General features: G+C 36.1%; 1 protein-coding gene and 1 pseudogene across 1 annotated transcript in view; both read right to left on the bottom strand.

Moving 5' to 3' along the window:
• Positions 1–278: 278 nt before the first annotated feature.
• Positions 279–7,058, bottom strand: LOC127440582 (arf-GAP with coiled-coil, ANK repeat and PH domain-containing protein 2-like; annotated as a pseudogene).
• A 7,569-nt stretch (positions 7,059–14,627) lies between these two features.
• The window catches only part of LOC127440937 (DIS3-like exonuclease 2), a 33,953-nt gene continuing 24,940 nt past the window's right edge, over positions 14,628–23,640 (bottom strand). Inside the window, 8 exon segments of the mRNA XM_051698021.1 lie at positions 14,628–16,575; positions 16,909–17,013; positions 19,586–19,690; positions 19,779–19,909; positions 20,150–20,297; positions 20,436–20,522; positions 22,140–22,323; positions 22,558–22,637. Coding sequence (XP_051553981.1) covers positions 16,471–16,575; positions 16,909–17,013; positions 19,586–19,690; positions 19,779–19,909; positions 20,150–20,297; positions 20,436–20,522; positions 22,140–22,323; positions 22,558–22,637 — 945 coding nt within the window. The 3' untranslated portion in view covers positions 14,628–16,470.

Consider the following 23,640-nt stretch of genomic DNA (forward strand, 5'->3'; position numbering starts at 1 on the left):
ACTGTTAACCTTACCCCTAACACTAAACCAAAGCGTACCTAAACCCAAAACCCTACCCCAGCTCCTTAACCTACCCGTACCTCAATCTCAGTAGCAGTAAATGTGAATCTTGTGAGAACTGTACAAAACAACATATAGTTACACAGTAAAAACACTGTATTGTATTTTAAAGTTAGTACATAGTAGTTATAGACACCTAATATAAATGGGACCAATAAAGTTATATTTGGTTCTATACTATAGAATATAGTCTCAGATCTTCCACCACTACAGTTGGGTTATCCTGAAACACAGACACACACACATAACTGAAGAATACCACTTTAGATCCTGTGTGTTAGATGGATTTGGTTGTTTAAACCAGACTTACCCTAAATCTCTTCTGATAAACCAACTAACTGTTTTGAATGGAGAACCATCGCCTATGAGTGGGGAGAAAATAACTTGATTTCTGTTAAAGATAAAAAGTTTAATGGAAGAGTATTTGTGGACAGCACTAATGAAAGAGTATTGAAGTGATAATTATAGATATCCAAAAGGAGTAAGAAATGGAAAAAAACCCTACATAAGTCTATAATATAGTACATACCAACCTCAGTTTTGTGTGTCATTTCAACATCCGTGTGGACCAAAGCAGATGAGAGCAAATAAACCAACAAAAAGAAAAAGAAAACTGAGGTAAAAGAAATGTCAATGGATAATGAATAAATTCTGATATGAAATGATAATGCACTGAACTATGCCGACCCAACCAACTGAATGCAACACAAATGCATTAATAAACAAATCCCATGTTACTACAACATAAGGTGATATTTGGAGCGGAAGTTTGTCAGACAGAAATAAAAGAGCAGTTCTGCTGTACCTGTCCACGATTTGAAGGCATTGCTTGCTCTTTTGAAGAGATATCCCTCCATAGCAATTCCATTATCTGTGTCCACATCTAGTTTGGTGTCATCAGTGGACAAATCCTTGAAAATTCACCCAGAAATGTAAGTCAAATTCTACTGTAGTTTGAGAAACTTCAGCTAAATTTCAAGAGGGGAGACTACTGCACAATTGCAGAAAATAAATATACTGAGAAAATAATTGGGTAAATCTCATGAAGAACATGCCCAGGTCATATTTAACCCCAAAATAAAAATAATAATATTAATATTAAAAGCATTATGATTTTAATGTAATATTATATAGTCAAAGTCAAAGTTAGCTTTATTGTTGTTTTCCTTTGTATGGCAGAGAAAAAAACTAAATATAGTTTCCCGGGAAACCTTGGTGCATACATTTAACAAAGAAAACAGTTACAGCAGTGCAGTAGATACACCAAGTAGATACAACAGACACAACTACAAGCAACAGAGAAGTGGTGCAAATACATGCAACAACAAAACAGAGACAGCAGACAAATAAATACAACCAGTACGAATCCAAAAGTTACATAAAGTGTGTATAACAGCATAGTGCAACATCCTGTAAACAATGGCAGATGAATGTTGTGCATTATTGTCAGTTTTAAAGTGTCTAGGGTGAGGTATATAATATATAATAAAGTATATAATATTAAATATTATTTAAGATTATATGTTGCATAAAATAAAGCCCTTTTTTTTTAAACTTTTAACCATCAAAAGATCAAAACATAGGGACTGATGATATATTTTATTTTTTCCTCCTTGATCATGTTTTTACGAAGCCACTTTAATCAAACCCTCATGCACTGTTCGGTCATTTTTGACCTAAATCAATTTTGTTTCTTTAATAAAACTGGTTTCCTTTATCTGATGGGTACGAGACTTGGTGACTTTTCGTCCATTTAATATCTGAACACAAACAAATAAATTGGAGTTGATTCGATCAGTGGTAGGGGAAAAAAAAAAGTTACACTTGTACTGTTCCCGGTCAAAAGTGACCGCCATATGAAATTAACGGGAAACACTAAAAATCACAGATTTTTTTTCATTATTTATTATATAAAATCTAAAAAACAGCCACAATGCAGAAAAAACACACACAGACATGAAGGGGTGAGACTACCAAACATCAAGATCACAAAACACAAACACACACAAACATACACATACACAAAACTGAACTGGTCAGACTATAAAAACAGAACCATTTTTTTTTTTTTTTTTTTTGTCAAAAAAACAATTATTTTTTTAAAATGGACAGCACAGATTCTTGAGACTTTAAGCTTTCAAACGGTATATAATTTATAAGGATTGGTTCAGTATTTGAGAAAATATTCATAAGAAAATTTAAAAAAGTAAATTTTCAAGCTCAAGGTCATATAGGTAAATAAATTAGTAAATAAAATAAAAAAGGTTTCTGCTCATCCCTCGTTTATTTAAAAAAAAAATCAAATTGTGGTTACAGTGAGGCACTTACAATAGAAGTGAATGGGGCCAAAACTATATATATAATACTAAAAATATAGTCACAATATGTAAACATTATACATGTTAACATGATTTTAGTGTGATAAAATCGATTAATAACCTTATCCATGCAATGTTTTATCCAATATTGCAACTTCATTATCGTGATGACACAATGCTGGTAAACCCTGTAATCTGTTAAATGCTGTAATACCGGTTAAACCCTAAATTTTTTGCACACTAAAATCCTGTTAACACATAATGTTTGTCTTGTGGCTATTATTTAAAAAAAGTGTCTATTTGAATGTTTAGCGACTAGCCCCATTCCCTTCCATTGTAAGCCTCAGATATGTCAAAATTATTTTTGTGGTAATCAACATTATGCCACAAATACTGTTAATTGAGCTTAAAGGAATAGTTCACCTAAAAATGAAAATTCTCTTATCATTTACTTACCCTTATGCCATCCCAGATGTGTGTAACTTTCTTTCTTCTGTAGAACACAAATGAAGATTTTTATAAGAATATCTCAGCTCTGTAGGTCCGTACAATACAAGTGAATGGGTGCCAAGATTTTGTCAGCATAAAAGTAATCCAGACTCCAGTGGTTAAATCAGTATCTCCAGAAGCGATATGAAGCAGAGAGAAGCTTTCACATTCTTCTTCTTGGGTTTTTGGTGATTCACATTCTTCATGCATATCACCCCCTACTGGGCAGGAAGGGGGCGAAATTCTATATTAGAATTTCTAGCAAAAAAGGTTTTAAAATATTGATCTGTTTCTCACTCACGCTTATCATATTGCTTCTGAATATGTGAATTAAAACACTGGAGTCGTATGGATTACTTTTATGATGCCTTTATGTGATTTTTGGAGCATCCAAATTTTGGCACCCATTCACTTGCATTGTATGGACCAGCAGAGCTGAGATATTCTTCTAAAACTCTTTATTTGTGTTCTACAGAAGAAAGAAACTCATACACATCTGGGATGTCATGAGGGTGAGTAAATGATAATTTTCATTTTTGGGTGAACTGTTACTTTAACTTGTATTGAACCCTGAACATTCCTTTAATTGTTATGAATATTAATTCTCAATGGCAAAAATTGTAATGGTCCTAAAAACAGGCTCCATTTTCTTTTGGGATATAATACAATTAATAATACAATTCCGTTTCTTTCTTTTGATTTTAGGTTGAAATCTGACCTGGACATGTTCTTGAAAGGCCTTATGAGATTCGCATTTTCACTGTTTTTGTTTCCTTACAACTTACAATTCCTTACAACAATGAAAGAGACATAACTGCGATTAGAAGTCTTACCTGCAAAGCAGCCTGAAAATGCAGACAGAAATCAGAAATTAGCCAAAAAGACTTTGAAAGGAAGATACAGAATTACATTTCTTAAAGCATGCATGTTAATTCAGTTCCGTTTTGAAAACGATATGAAAATGAAATCTAGTTTCTGTTCATATTCTTCCTTCTGTTGGATAGTTGAATACTTTTGCTCCATGTCTCTCTTTTTTCTTGCTGAATCCACCACCAGCCGATCCAACTGACAAAGAAAACATTACACCAACAAATTGTGAGCTTCACATCTGAACACAGGACGTGTGTGTGTATGTGTGTCTAGTACATGCTGCAGTGTTTGTACCTGACCACCCAGCTGCTTCATTAGCGGCTGAAGCTGACTGAACAAATCATATCCTTGATGGAAAAACATGAGGTTGGAGTTCATATAGGACAGCATCTACAAAGACACAAATAATGGACGGAATATATCCTTAATAGTTGGAATTAAAAGGTCCTTAAACTTTCAAAACTATCTTCTATATCTTGCCGATTTGAGGATTTCCAGTCTTGTTTTGGACTGAAGGACGTTTATCTGGAAATTTAACACAACATGTTGAACTACAAGGAAAGTTCATCAAGACAAACTTGAATGTTGGCTTGACAAAGCCTTGCCTGAAAGTTCAAAAAAGCCTTTTAAAAAGCCCTTTTGAACATTTCCTGGTGATCAGTTTGACCAGTAAAGGCCAAGTCAACTTTTTCACTGCAGAAATTACTGAATACAAAGTGCATGATGATAAAGAGCAGTTAACTGACCTGTAGCACATAGTCCAGTGCGATGTGGCGGAAGCACTTGCGTGTGGTAGTCAGGATGTTGGTGGCCTCCTCCACCTCGTGCTGTTTGTTACGAGGAACCTGAGCATTCTTCACCAGCGCCACCTCCTTCTCTTCGCTCACCTTATCAGACTGCTTCTAAGCATCTTTAAACTTTTTCAAGTCTCTGGAATGAGGTGAGAAACATCATCACGGTCCCAAAACAACCAGCACAGTACATAAAAAAATTATAAATGACGTAAAAGTCTTAAAATACTCACTCCTTCACAAAAGCTTGAAGTTGAGACCTGATGGATCTCTGGGCTTGATCAAACAATATCTACAGAAAAGCAATATAGAAAACAAAAGTTACAAATATAAATAAATATGATAATGCACATTTTTATAGGTTTGACTATGTGAATACTGAGTTTAATCAGAAAATAAATAATATTTAAAGGATTTATAATGAACTTTTATTATATTTAGTTTTGCTAACACTTTAAATTACATGTATAAGTTATACATAAATACAATTATTTTATCTTATAACAATTATTATAAATACAGTTGTCACAATAGCTATAACATAATGTGTAATTACAAGCAGATCAACAAAATAATTCCATTATAATTGTGCATTATAATAACTAGCTGTCATATACTTATATAACTTGCATATAAACATGAACACTACTGTAAAGTCAAACCTTAACCCTTATGTTGTGTTCTGGTCATTTTGACCCAGACAACTTTTTTTTTTCTATCTTATTTATTTTTTTACTTAATGAATCGATTAGACTACAAAATACAGAAATATGAAGTGTTCAGGAGCATCCCAATCCTTTAGATGAGCACATATGTGGATGTGTGTTTGCACACACAAGATCCTCGAACATTTGCACACACACACACACACAAACACACACAGCGCCCTTTTGTGCATCGTCTTTCCATGTACACTCTTTAAGGAATATTTCAAGATCTACAAATCATATTATGTTGTGTTTGGGCTCGTTTGAATCGGGTTAGTCTGCTGTAAGTTATAATATGTCATTGTCTATGTTCTATGTATGTTTCAGGAAGTAATAAGGAAAAACTTTACAAAAGACACTTCTGTTTATTATATTTATCTGTGTCAGTGGGAATTTCAAACACTAATACTCACTGCAATTTGGCTTCTGAGTGAAACAAATTCACTCATTGCATTCTACAAATTGAGCCTTTTCCAACGATACATAACACATGGCTATCTCATCTTTTTTATGGTTTTACCAACTCTGAATATAATTGTTGTGATAACAAATTTACAAATGATAAGATCAAAACAGTTCTTTTTTGTCAGCAAATTAAAAAGCATTATTTATGAATTGGTAGGATCATCTATATGCATTGTAAAGACCAGATTCTACGCTTTAAAATTACACCTGTTTTGTTCAGATCAAGCAAGTGGCTATTAATTTATTATGTAATTATTTTTTGTTTTGTTTTCCACAGGGAGTGCCCACTAGCCTGGTATGAGCTCAGTTCAATGAATCCTTCTGTCAATACAAATTTATATTTTTAAAAATATGTTCAAAAAAGGAGTACAAAACCAGTCATAAAAAAAAAAAAAAAAAAAAAAAGATGTTTATAAAAAGATCTAATGCAATATCTTTTGATGTTATATGCAATATGAGAAATTTATAAACAATCTTAATTGGACGGTCATTTTTGACCGGGAACACAAAATGTGTTAGTACAAAATGAAAGGGTTAATTGCATTCATGTAAATTAGGAACAGAAATTGATAAAGGATGAGAATGAGAATTACATCTTAATCTTGGGGCACATACACACACACACACACACACACACACACACACACACACACATTTACCAAGTTATTTAAATGAGAACAAATCTAGCTCATTTTAATTACAGACCAGTGCTGGGTGTAATCTGATTACACATTATAGTTACTGCAATCTAATTACTTTGTCACCATGTTAAACTTATGCATTTCATTTTAAATTCCTGTCAGCTAACAGTTACTGACCTTCAATTAAGTTAATTACTTTTACTTACATTATTTAGGTTACACATAAAATAAATAAAATAGTATTATTTATGTAGAATACATTTAATACATTTATTATATTCATATGTACGTCTGTTTGCATTTCTGTGACAGGTGACTGTTAAAACAAATTTGTTTTTATTTGTTGTATGGAAAAACAAAACATTTCTGTGACAAGTGTTTTAGAATGTAACTTAAAAGTAAAGTAATCAGTAATTTGATTACTTCTCCCATAAAGTAATCAGTAAAGGAATATGATTACAATTTTAGACAAGTAATTGGTAATTTGAGGTTGATTACTTTTTTTGAGTAACTTACCCAACACTGCTACAGACTACCAAAACTCAAACCCAAACCCTGCCCATTTTCCGCATTTTTAGACTTTAAAAAAAAATAATTCAATTATCTAATTTATTTGTGAATAATTTTTACATTTGAGGATTTCCCCTGGACATACACAAAGGGAGGTTTTGTCCCATTTAGCATACTTACAAGGGCAATTTTGTTACTATGGACCATGATACTATTTCCACACAAAAGTGGTTTATGCAGCAGTTTGAGCAAGGAGCTTGGTCTGAGGCCTCTCCTCTATTCACTTGCGTTCAAACCGATTCAAACTGCTCTCCTTGTATGGCACCGCATTTGACGTATCCAGACCAGCCGAATGAGGCATCTATGTATTATTATCTATGCCCCTCTGTTGTAGACAACACTTGGCTTCCATATTGTATCGTATTTTACGCGTCAGTTCTTGCATGAACTTGCCAAGGCGCTTACATCACACTCGTGATATTTTGCAAAAAAAAGTTTTAAATATTGATATATTCCTTACACACACCTAGCGTTTTGCTTCAGAAGACATTAATGAATCCACTGGAGTTGTATGGATTATTTTTATGATGGTTATTTGTGCTTTTTGGAGCTTAAAAAATTTGGTCACCATTCACTTGCATTGTATGGAACTACTGAGCTAAAATATACTTCTAAATATTTTCATTTGTGTTCAGCAGAAGAAAGAAAGTCATACACATCTGGGATGGTATGAGGGTGAGTAAATGATGAGAGAATTTTCATTTTTGGGTGAACTATCCCTTTAAGTGTCCAGATAATTTTTGGGGTAACTGTTAACACCAACAAAAATGAATACCACCAGGAGAGTGTGAAGCTCACCTTTTCAAGTTTTGACTCATGTCCCCTAATGAGCAAAAAAAAAAAAAGCTACATTCCTCCATTTGAACATCTCTATGCACTGGATAATTAATTGACCTGGGACAAACTAGAAGTGTTTAACATTCTAGTTTAACAGGATGCAAGAGGTGTATCCTTCACTGGCACTCACAACCCACAGTTCTTTGCTTCAGCGTTACTTCCCAAGTTGAAGTACCTCAGTAGACGTGTGTAATTTATAAAATAAGTATAATTATAATAGTATATAATGTAAAATAAATGATTATAAACTAAATGTACACTAAAAGTACAGCCACAAAATCCTGTTTCTTTTCTCTCTACTACATCATTATAACTCTTCTAAAGTTTCCCTCAGGAATTCCCTTCTCACTCAGAGCGCACGTGCAGGTTAATCTAAACTCTGCAAAGATGAGTCTCCAGGATTAGAACTGAGCCCTCCAGGTTTATATCATCATTTTCAACATTTCACAAACACTTTACTTAGGCCTACATTGAATAAGCCTACAGTAGTGGAGATTTAACAGAAAGCACAATTTTACAACAGCTGAGCAAAAGTAGAACATCAAACCCACCAATAATGCCAGCATTTTGAAAACAGGTAATGCAAGTATTCCAGTGAACTGTTTCACGCAGTAATCTTCAGCACCAATGAAAAACACTTGGGATAACATTGGAAAAATAGTTTGTTTTTCATCTCTTTTAAAATATAAAATCATATGTACAGTACACATTAGTCATATTTCTCAGATTTGCAATAGTTTGTACACTGTAAAAAAGACTGTAAAAATGCGACAGTAGAAAAACGTTAATTTGTTAATGGGTTTTATATATTTAAAAAATCAATACATGTAGTTTTACGGTAAAATGATGTAAAAATTCAATTTTTTAGATGTAAAAAGTATGATTTCCCCATATAATTAATGGTAAAAATTTATATTATGTTTAACAAGTACTTTTTACAGTAAATTATTGTTAAAATTACAGTAAAAAAACAATAATAGGGCATTCCCAGAACTCCCTGCATGAGCCAGTTCATTTCATTATATTTTATGGGAATAGTTATGTCTCTTCTTATTTTTAATATCAGTTACGTATATTGGGGTGTTCTGTGTTATATTTGATGTTGTCATGAATCCCGCCTCTGTAGTTCCTGCCACAAGCCACCAGAGGGCTCCATCACCTAAATATTGACTTTTATACTCTGAACTCCATTTCCCATAATCCCCGAACCCGGCACTGATTACCTGCTCAGCTGTTCCTCATTTATTCAGCTATTTAAGTCTCTCACTCTCTGTCATTGCAAAGTCTTCTTTTGCCCTGGCTGACATTTCTGAGCGTTCTGTGCGTTTAATGCATCTCCTGTGTATGATCCTGGACTGTTTACCCTGTTTTGACCCGTTGCTGCATGCCAACTATTACTGCCTTGTTTACCTGGATATAACCTGTGATTGTCTGCCGTCTGCCCTGACCTCTTGCCTGTTTATTGACTATCCCTCTGGACTACCTTGGATATTACTGTTTTTGGTGATTGACTCCTGCCTGTCTGTATTACTATGTTTATTGTTATTAAAGCTGCACATGGATCTCAACTCGGGTGACTCATTACAGATGTAGTTTAGTTAATGTTTACTGCATTATTTTAATTTCACATGTGTTACCCTGATAGTGTTTAGTGTTTGTGTGAGTGACACTGAGCACTGTCTCTGTTTATTGGTCATTGCTCCTGGAAAAGCCTCTAATGATCAACTTCAAGTCATCATGTGCCCTTCTGGAATTACTATGGTAATTAACAATACATTATAAAGTATAAAGCAGATTTTTATAGTTTCAGAAGGTAAATGTATACGTTTTTTATTGAATAATATAAACAACGGAAATGCAACATGAAATATACAGGAATCAAAGTTACATCCCGTAAAGCCTGAAACGTGGTTACCGTATTTGTTACAGTAAAAACAATTTACACAGCTGCCAGTTTTTTACCGTAAGTTTAACAGGATATTTTTTACAGTGTACATTCTGGAAATAAGACATGGTCCATTAAATAGACCAATGAAAGTATGACATCTGTAGCGAATAGAATAGGGCCTAGTATACTAGTACTGATCTTGTTGTCCTGGTAACTTAAAAGCCATGTGTTGGGAGATGAACAAAAATAACATTACATAATCATAATAATGGGAATTATTATGTTTTCCTGTCCCTGTCTTTACAATCCAAATGCACATATCATATCATGACGTGTTTCTATACTTTCTATGTCTTATCTGCTAATCAAACACTCAAGGTTTAACCCACCATATAGTGACATTCATACACACATGCAGTGTTGGGTGTAACGCATTACTAAGTAATTAATTACTGTAATTAAATTACTTTTTCATTGAGTAAGGGATGACTCTTTTCAGAAATGTCATTATAGTTACTTCTGATGTAATTGTGTTAAATACTGTATAGACTATAGAACAATTCTATATAAAACAACAGTGAATTTAAAATCGAATTTTAATATCTAATGTTAAAATATATGTTTTCTAATATAACACTGCCCCCTTAAATTCTTTGGCCCGTTCACTTTTGGCCTGTGTCTTAAAACTTAGTGAGCTGCCCAGAGATGCTGTCTAGCTAGGCAGCTCGTTAGGTTTGAAACACAGCCCGCTGCATCATGAGGAGAGAGGGATGCAGGAGCGCCGCTTTTGTGCATCATTCACGCGTGTATTTGCAGGACGTTTATGGTTTAATCTTTTAGACATTCTTCAAAATCCACCGTCACTTTCATTTTGATGAATGAATGAATGATAATGGTGACAATGATGTCTGAAGATGATCCCAAGAGCTCGATACACAAAAATGACAATGCTTTACAATGCGTTTGCGTTTAACGCAATAAATGAAAAGCATTTACAGTGCAAACAGTGGCAGTTATTGCTAATGTGGTCACTGTATTGATTTGACAGCACCGGGTGCATCCCAGATGATACAGTAGCACTGCGCCCCATCGGGATAGCGGATTCACCAATCTTACCACTGCGAAGACTACAATCATGAATTTAAATGACGTAGAGTGACGTTTGGTCTGTAGGACTTACTGATTGGCTGAACCGAGGGTGACCAGACATCCCGATGAAAGCTATGGGAGGCCAGAGTTACATTTTTCTCTAGGCGTAAGGAGAGTGAAAACATTAGACATCAATTATATATCAATTTACGTAAAATAATAATAATAATAATAATAATAATAAAAAGGAATAAGAAAGAAAAGAACCTATAATTCCCATTTTCATATTCATTTCTGTATTATGTCATAGTATTTCTCAACCGGGGGCCGCGGACCCCTAGTGGTCCGTCCCGTAATTGCAGGGGATCCATAAAATCATTTTAAAAATATGCATGATCATATCACATCTATGCATCATATCATTGCATTTTTTTCTGGGAGCTTCTGCTTAAAGTAACTGTGTGCAACAGTATTTCATATTATGTTCATGTTTCTTTAAAAATGCGACCAACAAGCCACTTCTGTTTGTAACGTGTGTAATTCTATGCTGTCGCCTATACAAATAAACTGCTTTAATCTATGAGCGAAACAATATGCTTGTTCTTTTCTATTTATTTATTAACTTTAACGACTGACAATCATGGACATTTCTTTTTTTTTTTCTCCCAATTTGGAATGCCCAATTCCCAATGTGCTTTTAAGTCCTCGTGGTGGTGTAGTGATTCGCCTCAATCCGGGTGGCGGAGGATGAATCCCAGCTGCCAACGCGTCTGAGACCGTCAATCTGTGCATCTTATTGTGTGGCTTGTTGAGCGCGTTGCCACGGAGACATAGCGCATGCGGAGGCTTCACGCCATCCACCGCGACATCCACGCTCAACTCACCACGCGCCCCACCAAGAACGAACCACATTATAGCAACCACGAGAAGGTTACCCCATGTGACTCTACCCTCCCTAGCAACCGGGCCAATTTGGTTGCTTAAGAGACCTGGCTGGAGTCACTCAGCACGCCCTGGGATTCGAACTAGCGAACTCCAGGGGTGGTAGCTAGCGTCTTTTACCACTGAGCTACCCAGGCCCCTCAATCATGGACATTTCTGATCTGTGCAACACAATTAATTGTCCGATTCACTGACTGAATGTTTTTACCACAAGCGTGATGAAACGTCATTTTATGGGAATGTGAAGAAGTCATATCAAAGTTGGAATGTCTCAACCAAACACCATTCAGGTCTTCATGCTCATCCACAGCAATAATGTATACCTGTAACTTTGATTGATTTCACTTATCAAAAGTACATTTTTACATTCTTTATTTCCCTTCATTTTATTGGTCGTTTATGAATTATTGTAAGTAACCATTTCTGTATCTTGTAATACAAGACTTAATGTAAGGTGGTGTAGTTGCAGCTATCCTAATTTTCCACTGTTGTCTACTTCTCTGTAGCTGCTGGCTTGGGTGTAAAATGTGTTCTTCACGCACACACATAATCCAGTCTCCAGGCGTTATGGACAGGGTTTGAAATAAACGTTTTGCCTCACCAGCCACTGTGGCTAGTAGTTTCCACTCAACATTTTCACCAGCCAAAATCCCCTGCCTCACAAAAAGAGATAAAAGTAACTGCATACATTTGTTACTGCAAGAATATTCGTTTAGCAGGACACAAGCCTAATGATTTAAGTCATTGTTAGAATGTGTGAAGGCAAACATGAATAGTCAGAACAGGAGTAGGATAGAACAGGTCAATAATTTGTCCATAATTCATGGAAGTTTTAATCCCTTCAATAATTTTTCCATTGCTCTACCCTTGTTTAACAGTGGCATTTGTAATGATATGGCCATTACCACATTCAAGACCATGGGTGGCTCCTTATTACTGTGGTTAGGTTAATGTTGATAGTCTTTATAATAAATACAAAAATAAACTATAGTATGTTATGAAAAAACTAATAGCCTAAACACAGTTGAAAACCTATAGCTATAACTTTCACAGTTATAATACAAATATAGTCTAGTAGATTCGCCCTATAGATTTAATATGAATCTATACAAGTTACCAGTTAATGATGTGCATTTTAAAAATTGTAGAAGACCAAAAAATACAAACAAAGGCACTTTGTGAGGAAAGCCTCTCAGTGCAGGTGCTGAGCACAGGCGACAAGTCGTCCTGTTCGTGTCTTGCTGAGAGGTTCTGTCCGCTGTAAGTGTATATCGACGGAGAAGCAGAAAGGGTTCCAAGATGAAGACGAAGACGAAGTTTGTAGTCTTGAAGGAAGAAAATTCAGAAGAAATGGTGACTGAGCACCCGCTTATATAGGCCAACTGCACGCCTAAAGCGGAGGGGCTCAAACACTTTGCCAATCAGAAGATTGGCGTGATTGAATAAGGGTTTCAACAAGGTTGTCTAGAAGTAATTCCCCATACTACTTATGGCAATGTCGAGTGAACTGAATCGATAGGGAACGAAGCTTTCCGAAACTTCGAGTCAATTGAAACAATTGCTTCGGAAAATGATGCACTGTTTTGAAGCGCTCCAAACGCTGCACGCTGAGGACATTTGCTGGTACACAGGCGTGTAAATGCAATGAGAAAAGACTTAAGTCAAAAGCAGCTACAGTGACACAATGCAATGATATACATTTACTGCCCTGTTTTGATCATATATTTTTCATGGTTGTCAACAATATCCTGGAATAAACAGATTTGATATATATATATATATATATACACTGGCGGCCAAAAGTTTGGAATAATGTACAGATTTTGCTGTTTCGGAAGGAAATTGGTACTTTAATTCACCAAAGTGTCATTCAGCTGATCACAAAGTATAGTCATGACATTACTGATGTAAAAAACAGCACCATCACTATTTGAAAAAAGTCATTTTTGATCAAATCTAGACAGGCCCCATTTCCAGCAGCCATCACTCCAACACCTTATCCTTGAGTAATCATGCTAAATTGCTAATTTGGTACTAGAAAATCACTTGCTATTATATCAAACAGCTGAAAGTTATTTGGTTCATTAAATGAAGCTTAACATTGTATTTGTGTTTGTTTTTGAGTTGCCACAGTATGCAATAGACTGGCATGTCTTAAGGTCAATATTAGGACAAAAATGGCAAAAAAGAAACAGCTTTCTCTAGAAACTCGTCAGTCAATCATTGTTTTGAGGAATGAAGGCTATACAATGCTTGAAATTGGCAAAAAAAAAAAACAAAAAAAAAAAACTGAAGATTTCATACAAAGGTGTACACTACAGTCTTCAAAGACAAAGGACAACTGGCTCTAACAAGGACAGAAAGAGCTGTGGAAGGCCAGATGTACAACTAAACAAAAGTTCCCACATGGAAATGGTGGCTGGGAAGTGCCCTAATGTTCAGTGGATGAACACCCTTGCCAGTGCCCGAATTCATGTTCACGAAATAGGGAGCTGATTGAGACACGTCAATCATGAAGTAAGAGACCTTTTCTAAATTCTCAGAGAATGCTATCCCAATTTTTTGTCATGGTCATTTGGAGTTTTTGTTTCATTAATCTGCTTTCTTCCTAAATGAACACAATGTTCAATTTAACTTAAATGAAGTTTAAATCCAAATTAAACAATCTAAACTGGCAAGATGTCAGAAGTAAATTTTAGCTTGCCGTTTATGTCACTTGTTTTGCACTTTTGTTCAAATTTTAATGCTTAAATTCATTTAAATAAATGTATTCCAGTTGATATAACAACAAAACTAAGGTCATATTTATAATAAATGAACTAAATTCTTCCTGTACAAGATGAATTTAAATGACCATGATGAAAATTTCTGAAAAATGACTACACCTGCAAAGAAGCGTAAATGACATGATAAAACAGTCTAGAACACACAATTTGACCAAAGAAACTGGACAGTGTTAATGCTTTGGTGTAACTGATTATTATTAGTTTTGCAGTCAGTGTATCACAGTCCATTTTAGCCTTATTTGTTGTCAAACGGTTAAAGATTTCTTTTAGGACCACATTTTCAGACCAGTGTCACAATAAATGTGCACTTACATCAAGTTTAACACATACAGGAGTGCTGACAACAAAGCCTCTATTAAAATACCATATCCAGCACTGACAATCTGACATTTTATACATTGACTAAAACTACAGGGCTGTTACAATTATACAACTGGACAACTTTTCATTTCTCACCTTTTTATACAGCAGTTATTATCATATACTGCTTTCTTGTTAACAATATGTGACTCTTTCATTGATAAAAAAATAAGTTTTAATTTAAAGGGATAGTTCATCCAAAACCGACAATTCTGTCATCGTTTACTCACCTTCATGTTGTTCCAAACCAATAAAATAAAATGTAAAAAAATAAAGTTTTAATCATTTTAATTTAGTTAAAAAAAAATTACAATTTAACTTGGTCATTTTTGTCATGAAATTGAGATGTGAAAATATTCAATAGGCTAAAAAAAATTTAGTGTAAATGAGAGAAATTAAATTTTTTTGAGCAAACTATGCCTTTAAGGTGAGCTGATGGCAGCTGCTTTTACTTGTTCACTTGTTATGAACATATTGCTGGTTATAGTAAGTGTATTCGCTCCTGTAATTGGCCCGAAGCATGACATTTCAAAGCATACAGTAGATAACATTTTTGCTATATCAGGAAGCACAGAATTAATTAGTTGATGTATCCGACATGGTCCAATCATTGGCAATATCACTAATAGTGAGTGTAGAATATAGAGCTGTTAATATTATCATTCCATGTGCAAAAAAACTAAACAAAAGAAATCCCATTAAATGAACTGTAAAATACTACAAATCACCTTAAAGCATAATGGAAGTTAATTATATATGAAACAGTATGCAAGCGGTTGAATTTGGGGATATGCCTTTACATTAACTACAGTCACTACGCTGCTGTCAACGGTTTTCTGACAGTTGAAAAAAAAAACAGTTAAAATAATTAAAAAGCACCTACAGTAAACAACAAAGGATTTACCTTAAGGCCATGCAAAAAAAAAAAAAAAAAAAAAACAGGCAACCTCTCAGCCAAACTAATCTATTAGTCCAAAATTACTTATTAAAATAGCATCTTCATTAAGAGCTCAACGCTTCCCATTGGGAAAAACAAAATAATCATGAACATATCTGCAACTTCTGAAGTTGAGAAAAAAAAACACCATTTCTAAAGTGCTCAACTCGCATGTAAAGGCTGAAGTAGTTTTAAGGCAGAAAAAAAATACCCAAATGTTATAGAGCATACAACGGTGAAAGGGTGGAAATAAAATATTGGCATAAAAAAATTAAGAACAACTAAGCCGAAAATCTCTGAATATAAGAGAAGTTCAGCTTGATTCGAAATCAAGCAATTAAAACCAGAGCTGGTGTAAATTATTTGGCAACATCCCTGAACACAAACCTTTTTTTAACACTTGCCGAGGCTAAAGCTAAAGATTTCAAAAACATGCACATGTAAAATCAACTTAAAACAAAATCTCAAGATTTAAGAACAAAATGTAAAAAAAAAAAAAAATTACATAAAACGGAAAAACAGTTCCTGGTATCTTGGTGCTTTCGTAATAAATAGAAAAGCAGCCTGAATCATTATTGATACGCATATTGTGCAACTACTCGTCGAGTGGACCAATCACAGGTCGTTTCTGTTGGTTAAGAATATTTAAGAAAAAAAAAGAATATTGAAACCAGCAGAAATGATAAAATAGTGTTTGGGCTAATTCTTACGAGTGTGCGTTTATGAATGCGTGTTATCCGATGGTCTCTTGAGCACAGCGCTGTATTTACTAAGAGCTCCATCAGCCTTCAGCTGAACATTCAACAGGGTGAAAATGGAGATCTCCTGCAGAAGAGGAAAAAACAACATTATCCACTGCAGGAATAATTCAGATAGGAGCAAATCTGACCAAACTGACGAGGGAAGCAGAAGATTTTGACATGACTAGATTTTGACATTTGACTCATTTTATCATCCAGCATGTGAAACTTGTCTGAAAGTTGGAGTTAGGGCTTTGTTCAAATGTGCTGCTTCCCGTGTGCTACTGAAGCATAAATGCTTCAACACATTTTGAAATTGTAAACTCTCTGTTTGTAACTGCATGTTTAGAAACAATCTTGACTAAGAATGTAAAAGAAATTGGGTTAAATCATATTTCTTATGATTTGGATTTGGCACCTGTTGTATGAAGTCTTTTCTCGGGTCATCTGTTTCCCAAACAAGCGTCATCTCTGGTCTCTTCCTCACTTTACGGAAGTGGAATGTCTTTAGTCCCTCTAATGCCTTCATGAGAGAGACAGCACATTATGTATTATTCATTATGTCATGCGTTGTTCAGAAGTAATAGAAAGTCTCTGATGTCATTGACATTTATGGTGCCGATTTCCTGCCTGAGCCTGGTTTCATACCATGTTACATTCAGTTAAAGGTGCACTCAGTAATTTTTTCCCCATTAAAAAATTTCTCCTAAAGAAGTGAATTGTACTTTTGAAACATATATATAAAATTAAGAGCACTCACATGAGATGAGGACTCTAGTCATATCAGTAACCTTATAAAAGCTGTTTTATTCTACATGGGGCAGGAGTGCCCTCTCATGGGGGCTGCCATTTTAGAATCACATGACCAGCTGAATACTAGTCGCTTAATCTCAGTAACCGTCCTGTTATTGGACACTTTCACTCTTGGATTAAATTAATCATGGCTGATTGTGAATAATGAATTTCTACAATGGCATCTTGAACTGAAAACTGTTGATTTTGAATGATGCTGCATCCACACCACTAGGTGTCAGTGTAGGTCCAAGATGACACTTGCAAAAAGCTACTGAGTGCACCTTTAAAAGGAATATCCAGGGATAAATACAGATGCTGAATTACCATAAACAATCTTGTCTTGAAACCTTAGTTTGTAAAACATGCTGACAGCACTTATCAATGGAAATCTATGGGGCAAGCGTAAATGTTGCCCCTTATACTTCAAATGCAAGTGGATTTCTCTACACGTTTTTGATTTAAATAATTTTTTGTGGTAAATTTCAGTATGTCACAGATGCTGTTGATAAAGCTTAATTTATGTTTAGTAGAGGTAGACCGATATTTTACCGATTAAATCATTGCCGATAGTTGCCAATAGTTTTTTGGAGATTTTATTCATTTTTGACTCGACTCTTGTAGCCTCCCCATTTGTGGGGGGGGGGGGGTACATTCTATAAATCGATTTTATTGGTGATTAATCAGTTATCGGCCTTTTCTACCACTTTAGTTATCGGTATCTGTAAAATCCACTATCAGTCGACCTGTAATGTTAAGCCTGGAATCTTACTTTAAAAATTAAACCACTCAGTCTGACTGTGTGGTAATTAATACACTCCATTGCATATGAGGTTAAAGGTTCTAATCTATCCATATGAAACTATATATGTGGGGGCCTGGGTAGCTCAGCGAGTATTGACGCGGACCACCATCCCTGGAGTCACGAGTTCAAATCCAGGGTGTGCTGAGTGACTCCAGCCAGCAACCAAATTGGCCCGGTTGCTAGGGAGGGTAAAGTCACATGGGTAACCTCCTCGTGGTCGCGATTAAGGAGTTCTCACTCTCAATGTGGCACGTGGTAAGTTGTGCGTGGATCGCGGAGAGTAGCATGAGCCTCCATGTGCTGGGACTCTCTGCGGTGTCATGCACAGTGAGCCACGTGATAAGATGCATGGATTGACGGTCTCAGAAACGGAGGCAACTGAGACTTGTCCTCCACCACCTGGATTGAGGTGAGTAACCGCACCACCATTAGGACCTAAGTAGTGGAAATTGGGCATGCCAAATTTGGCGAAAAAAAAAGAAAAAAAGAATTAAACCAATCCAGTTTGCGAACATGTAGAAATGTTAATGATTAATCTATGATCAATTAATTGTCGTTAATCATTTGATCGTTTAAGCTTATCGATCGTTAATAAAAAATTTCAGTACAAATGCATTTCAACAATCTTGCCATTAGACGTTGAAAAGAACATCTATACAATAATCGGCCTCTAGAGAGCGCACTACTGCTTGCGCGCCGCATGTCACGTCTTGTCCGCATCACAGAATAAGAAACAGATACGCATCCTTCACTTCCTCTCTTGTAAAGATGAAGTGGGCTCAATTTAACCAATCATGCAGCGTATCTCTATAGATGAACATGATGTTTTACAATTACGTCAGTGATCTTCGGTATAGCACAGAGGCACTTAACTTGACATCTCATCATCAGCAGAGAAGCGGTATGTAATTGAGTGTGTTTGTACGCAGTGGTTATCATTTGACTTAATTTCAAATAAAAAAAAGCATGTCCAAAGGTCCGAAATATCCCAAGATCCACAACGTGAAGTTTTAATGACTTCAAATATGTATCTTCCATAAAAGTTATTATTGACCGTAATTCATAAACGGTAATTAAACAATTCTCAAATTTGTACTAAACATAAGCCTAAAAGTATTAAAATACACTGAACTAAGAATATTTTAAGAGGACAGTGCTCATACTTGCATTTCTTAAAGTGTATTAATTAAAATTATATTTAAACAGTAGGCTACATGCACGTGTATTTCGAGTCCTCTACGTGCGTTTTGCGGTATTAGCGTCAACAGTCTATCGATTAACTGATTGTGAATTTCCATAACAATCGATTATAAATATGTCTGAAAATTGACATCCCTACAATGTTTAGAAAAAAATACCTTTAAAAACTATTTTCATGACTGTTGTGATGAAATATGAGGATAAATTGTACACATACAATGCCTTTGTTAAACAGATTTTGCATATTAAAGAATGCAAATGCAGCTTAAACAAATACATAGAAACAAGTGGTACGTACTTTGCAGTAGATTCGTTTCTGCACTCCATAGCGAAGCACCAGCACATCAAAGGACTGATCCAAGACTCCCATGACCATAGCCTCAGAGTCCAAAGGACCACACTCCTACAAACAACAGCATCCTCGCTCATCAATACACACTGACTCCGATATAGACTACGATATGTTTGACCTCTTCAACATCTAGATTTACCTTCACAAAGACACCAAAGAAAAGCTCAGAGCTCAGCTCTTGGACTCTCTTTGAAGCAGTCTTTCTATCGTTGCAGTGCGACGCCTGTTTGTGAACATCCTCCCCTGAGAGATCAAAACGTGGCCCACAATCTGCAACAACACACAAATGCACACATGAGGCTTCAGATGAAACTATTACTATGCATTGTTACCAATGAAATACAGCACAAACAACTAATGAGTGACCCATGTGTTCTCCCGGCCGAAGAGTTGGTCGATATTTAGTTATTTGGCATTATTAGGCATTGGCCAGCAACCATACCCACTCAATAAACAAAAGTGGTTGCTCCCCCCCAATCACTGTGGTCACTCAACACTAGAGTAACTCACTGAGGGAGGCGGCCAGTAGACGGTGCACTATGACATCAGCGTAGCGTCGTATAGGGGAGGTGAAGTGTGTGTAGAGAGGCACGTTCAGAGCGTAGTGACGGAAGAGCTTCTCATCATTTAGCGCTCCAGTACAGAAATACACCGCCATCTAAACACAACAACAACAATAATAAATCAATCAACAAAGGTCACTATTGCTTCAGTTCTAATAATGTGACATAAAATGCTCTGTACACATTGGACAAGAGGAGCGCGCAGAGATTAAATAGGAGGAGAATATTTTCACCTGCATCGGCCTGGAGCACATATGAGTGAGAACTTCCTTCCTGGCTGCTGTGTACTCATCATCACTGAGATTTTGATGCAGAGTCCTCTGTAGAAAATAATGTTTCATGACAATCAGACATGGCTGACATTATCACTTTAAAAGTTCGATTTCAGCCAGACTAAATCATTCGTCTTTTTAAAAATGTCATGTGAATGCTTTTTGATGTCTGCGAAGTCAGACTAACAGTCCTAGATAAATAAGATAGATAAGTTACATTTTCTAATTGCCTTAGATGCCAATGTGAAATTCACAGTTTAACATGTTTTTAATGATTATTGACAATGGAAATCCAGGAAAAAATATCATGAAAAGCATATACTTCAAACAAACATGACAACCAACTCTAAAACAAAAACGGAGGAGATATTTTAAAGAATGTCCTTTTAATTTATTTCCATGTTAAAGTACAAAGAATTGGGACTAGAGATTTCAAGCTTCAGAAAGAATGCAAAAGCACAATAAAAATATCACCTAGTGTAATAAAAATAGTCCATAGGACTCTAAGATAACTCTTAAAGTCTTAAGTCTTCAGAAGCCATTCGACAGATTTGTGCGAGACTGAAATTTACGTAATTATTCACTGAAAATGTTGACATTCGCCCCAGCTCTCCTTGGCACATTCATGAGCATTCAATGGGAGTTCATGAGAGCAGTATTGATGTCAGATTTGTGAACAAATTGTTCTTTGTCAGTTGATCTGGTTCTCTACTTCAGCTCACTGACTCAATGATCTAGTTGCAGAAGTTAACATATCTCTGAACAGTTCAATTATCCGTAAATAACTTTTGAAATTTTTGTCTGTTCTAGAGGTCGACCGATAGTGGATTTTCCAATAACTAAAGGAGGTAGAGAAGGCCCATACCCGATTAATCGCCCAATAGTTTTTAAAATCAATTTATAGAATGTTAAAAAAACCAAGCCCTTTTAATTGTAGAATCCTCCAGCACCGGCCACACAGGAATACCAAGTCTGTTCCTCAAAAAAAGCTATCATATGGATTCAGAAGACATAAATATGTAATGCCATATGTAAAGTCGTACAGACAACTTTTAAGATACTTTTATGGTGCTTTTGTGTCCCAATTCGAAGCTTGAATGCCTCAGTCCCCATTCTTTTTAACTGCATTAAACAACCAGTACAATTCTTTTTTCTTTTATTCCCCAATTTGGAATGCTCAATTCCCAATGCGCTCCAAGCCCTCGTGGTGGCGTAGTGACTCGCCTTAATCCGGGTGGCGGAGGACGAATCTCAGTTGCCTCCGTGTCTGAGACCGTCAATCCGCGCATCTTATCACGTAGCTTGTTGAGCACGTTACTGCGAAGACACAGCGCATGTGGAGGCCCACACTATTCTCTGTGGCATCCACGCACAGCTCACCACGTGCCCCACCGAGAGCGAGAACCACATTATGGCGACAACGAGGAGGTTAACCCAACGTGACTCTACCCACCCAAGCAACCAGGCCAATTGGTTGCTTAGGAAGCCTGACTGGAGTCACTCAGCGCGCCCTGGATTCTTGCTGAGTTACCCAGGCCCCAACCAGTACAATTCTTCAAAATTCTTCTTTTATGTTCTACGTAAGAAAGTCATATACTGCTTTGGAACAACATGAGGGTGTGAAAATAAAGACAGAATGTTTGGGTGAAGTAGTGTTAGACCCACATGCAGTGCTCCAGATGAGGAGAAGTCGATGTTGAGGCCCATCTGATCACAGAACTCCTGCAGGTCATCCACCATCTTGGTCTGAGGTGGCGGGTGTCTCCTCAGCAGTGCCAGCTCTGGGTACGAGCGGTAGATCTGATGAGCCACCGCAATGTTTGCCAGCAACATGAACTCCTCTACCAGTCTGTGTGAAACAGAGCATGTGATTCACAGCTCAGAAGCTCAATTTGGAAGTGGTCAGTGCCACGTTATGCACTACTGGCACAGGAGGAGAGAACGTACTAAGAGAAAGAGGACAGAGCCGAACAAAGCTGGCTGTAGATGAGAAAGCATGCGTGTCATCTCATAGCACAATCTCAGATCACTAAGAAGTGAGTATTTTATGACAAAACCCACAGTCGGAAGCATTTGGGCTTACTTGTTGCTGTCGCGATACTGATTGATGTAACAGCCCTGAGGCATGCTGGACTCTTTATCCAGGGTGAAAGACAACTTAAGCTGCAATCAAGACATGACAACAAATTAATGAAATGAACATTACTATAACCACAGTCAAACCATCTGTAAATCTATTATTCATCACAAAGAACATGGCAAACATTTAATTAAACACATGCCACGATGACCATAAAGGCTAAAGTCACTTCGGTTTTCCGCATAGTCCATCTTGGGCACAGTGTGCGTGACGTAAATATATTCCATCGTCAGCACAGTCCGCACGTGCCTGGAGTTGTCTGTACTAAACATCACAGAGCAATCACAGAGAGTATCACAAAGCAGTCGAAATGCACATGCATTGAACATGTCCATATAAGCTTGTGGTCAAAAACACGAGTTGTGGAAAATTAGATGTGGCCTTTGAGCTTTATACAGTGCATGCCATTGAAAAGACTGTAAGTCTTTCCCTCACAGACTTGTTTTCATTCACGTCAGAAATCATGGCGCTACTGTGAATTAGGTCTTTACCCTAGCCTTAAGAACATCTACACTATGTGGGTAAATCTCAAAATGACTGTAAAGAACATGTCCAGGTTCATATTTTGACACAAATATAAAAAATTACAATAAAAAAAGAATCTTTTGCATACAGAAAATTAATCCTACAGCAATACAAAAAAAAAAATCTCATTCTCATTAAGAAAATAATTAGTGAAGAACTAATAAAATATCATTTAAATTGTTAAGTATTTATTAGGGCTGTCAATCGATTAAATTTCTTTATGCCATTTAATTAATTTAAACTAATCGCATATAATTATTTCCCAAAAAAAGGTCCCCAAATAAAGATACTGTAATTCAGTATATAATAATCAACATATTATATATATATATATATATATTTTTTTTTTTTTTTTTCCTTTCTTCTCCCAATTTGGAATGCCCAATTCCCAATGCGCTCTAAGTCCTCGTGGTGGCATAGTGACTCGCCTCAATCCGGTTGGCGGAGGACAAATCTCAGTTGCCTCCGCGTCTGAGATCGTCAACCCGTGCATCTTATCAC

This window comes from Myxocyprinus asiaticus, chromosome 5 (assembly GCF_019703515.2).
Source record: "Myxocyprinus asiaticus isolate MX2 ecotype Aquarium Trade chromosome 5, UBuf_Myxa_2, whole genome shotgun sequence".
Lineage (NCBI taxonomy): Eukaryota > Metazoa > Chordata > Actinopteri > Cypriniformes > Catostomidae > Myxocyprinus > Myxocyprinus asiaticus.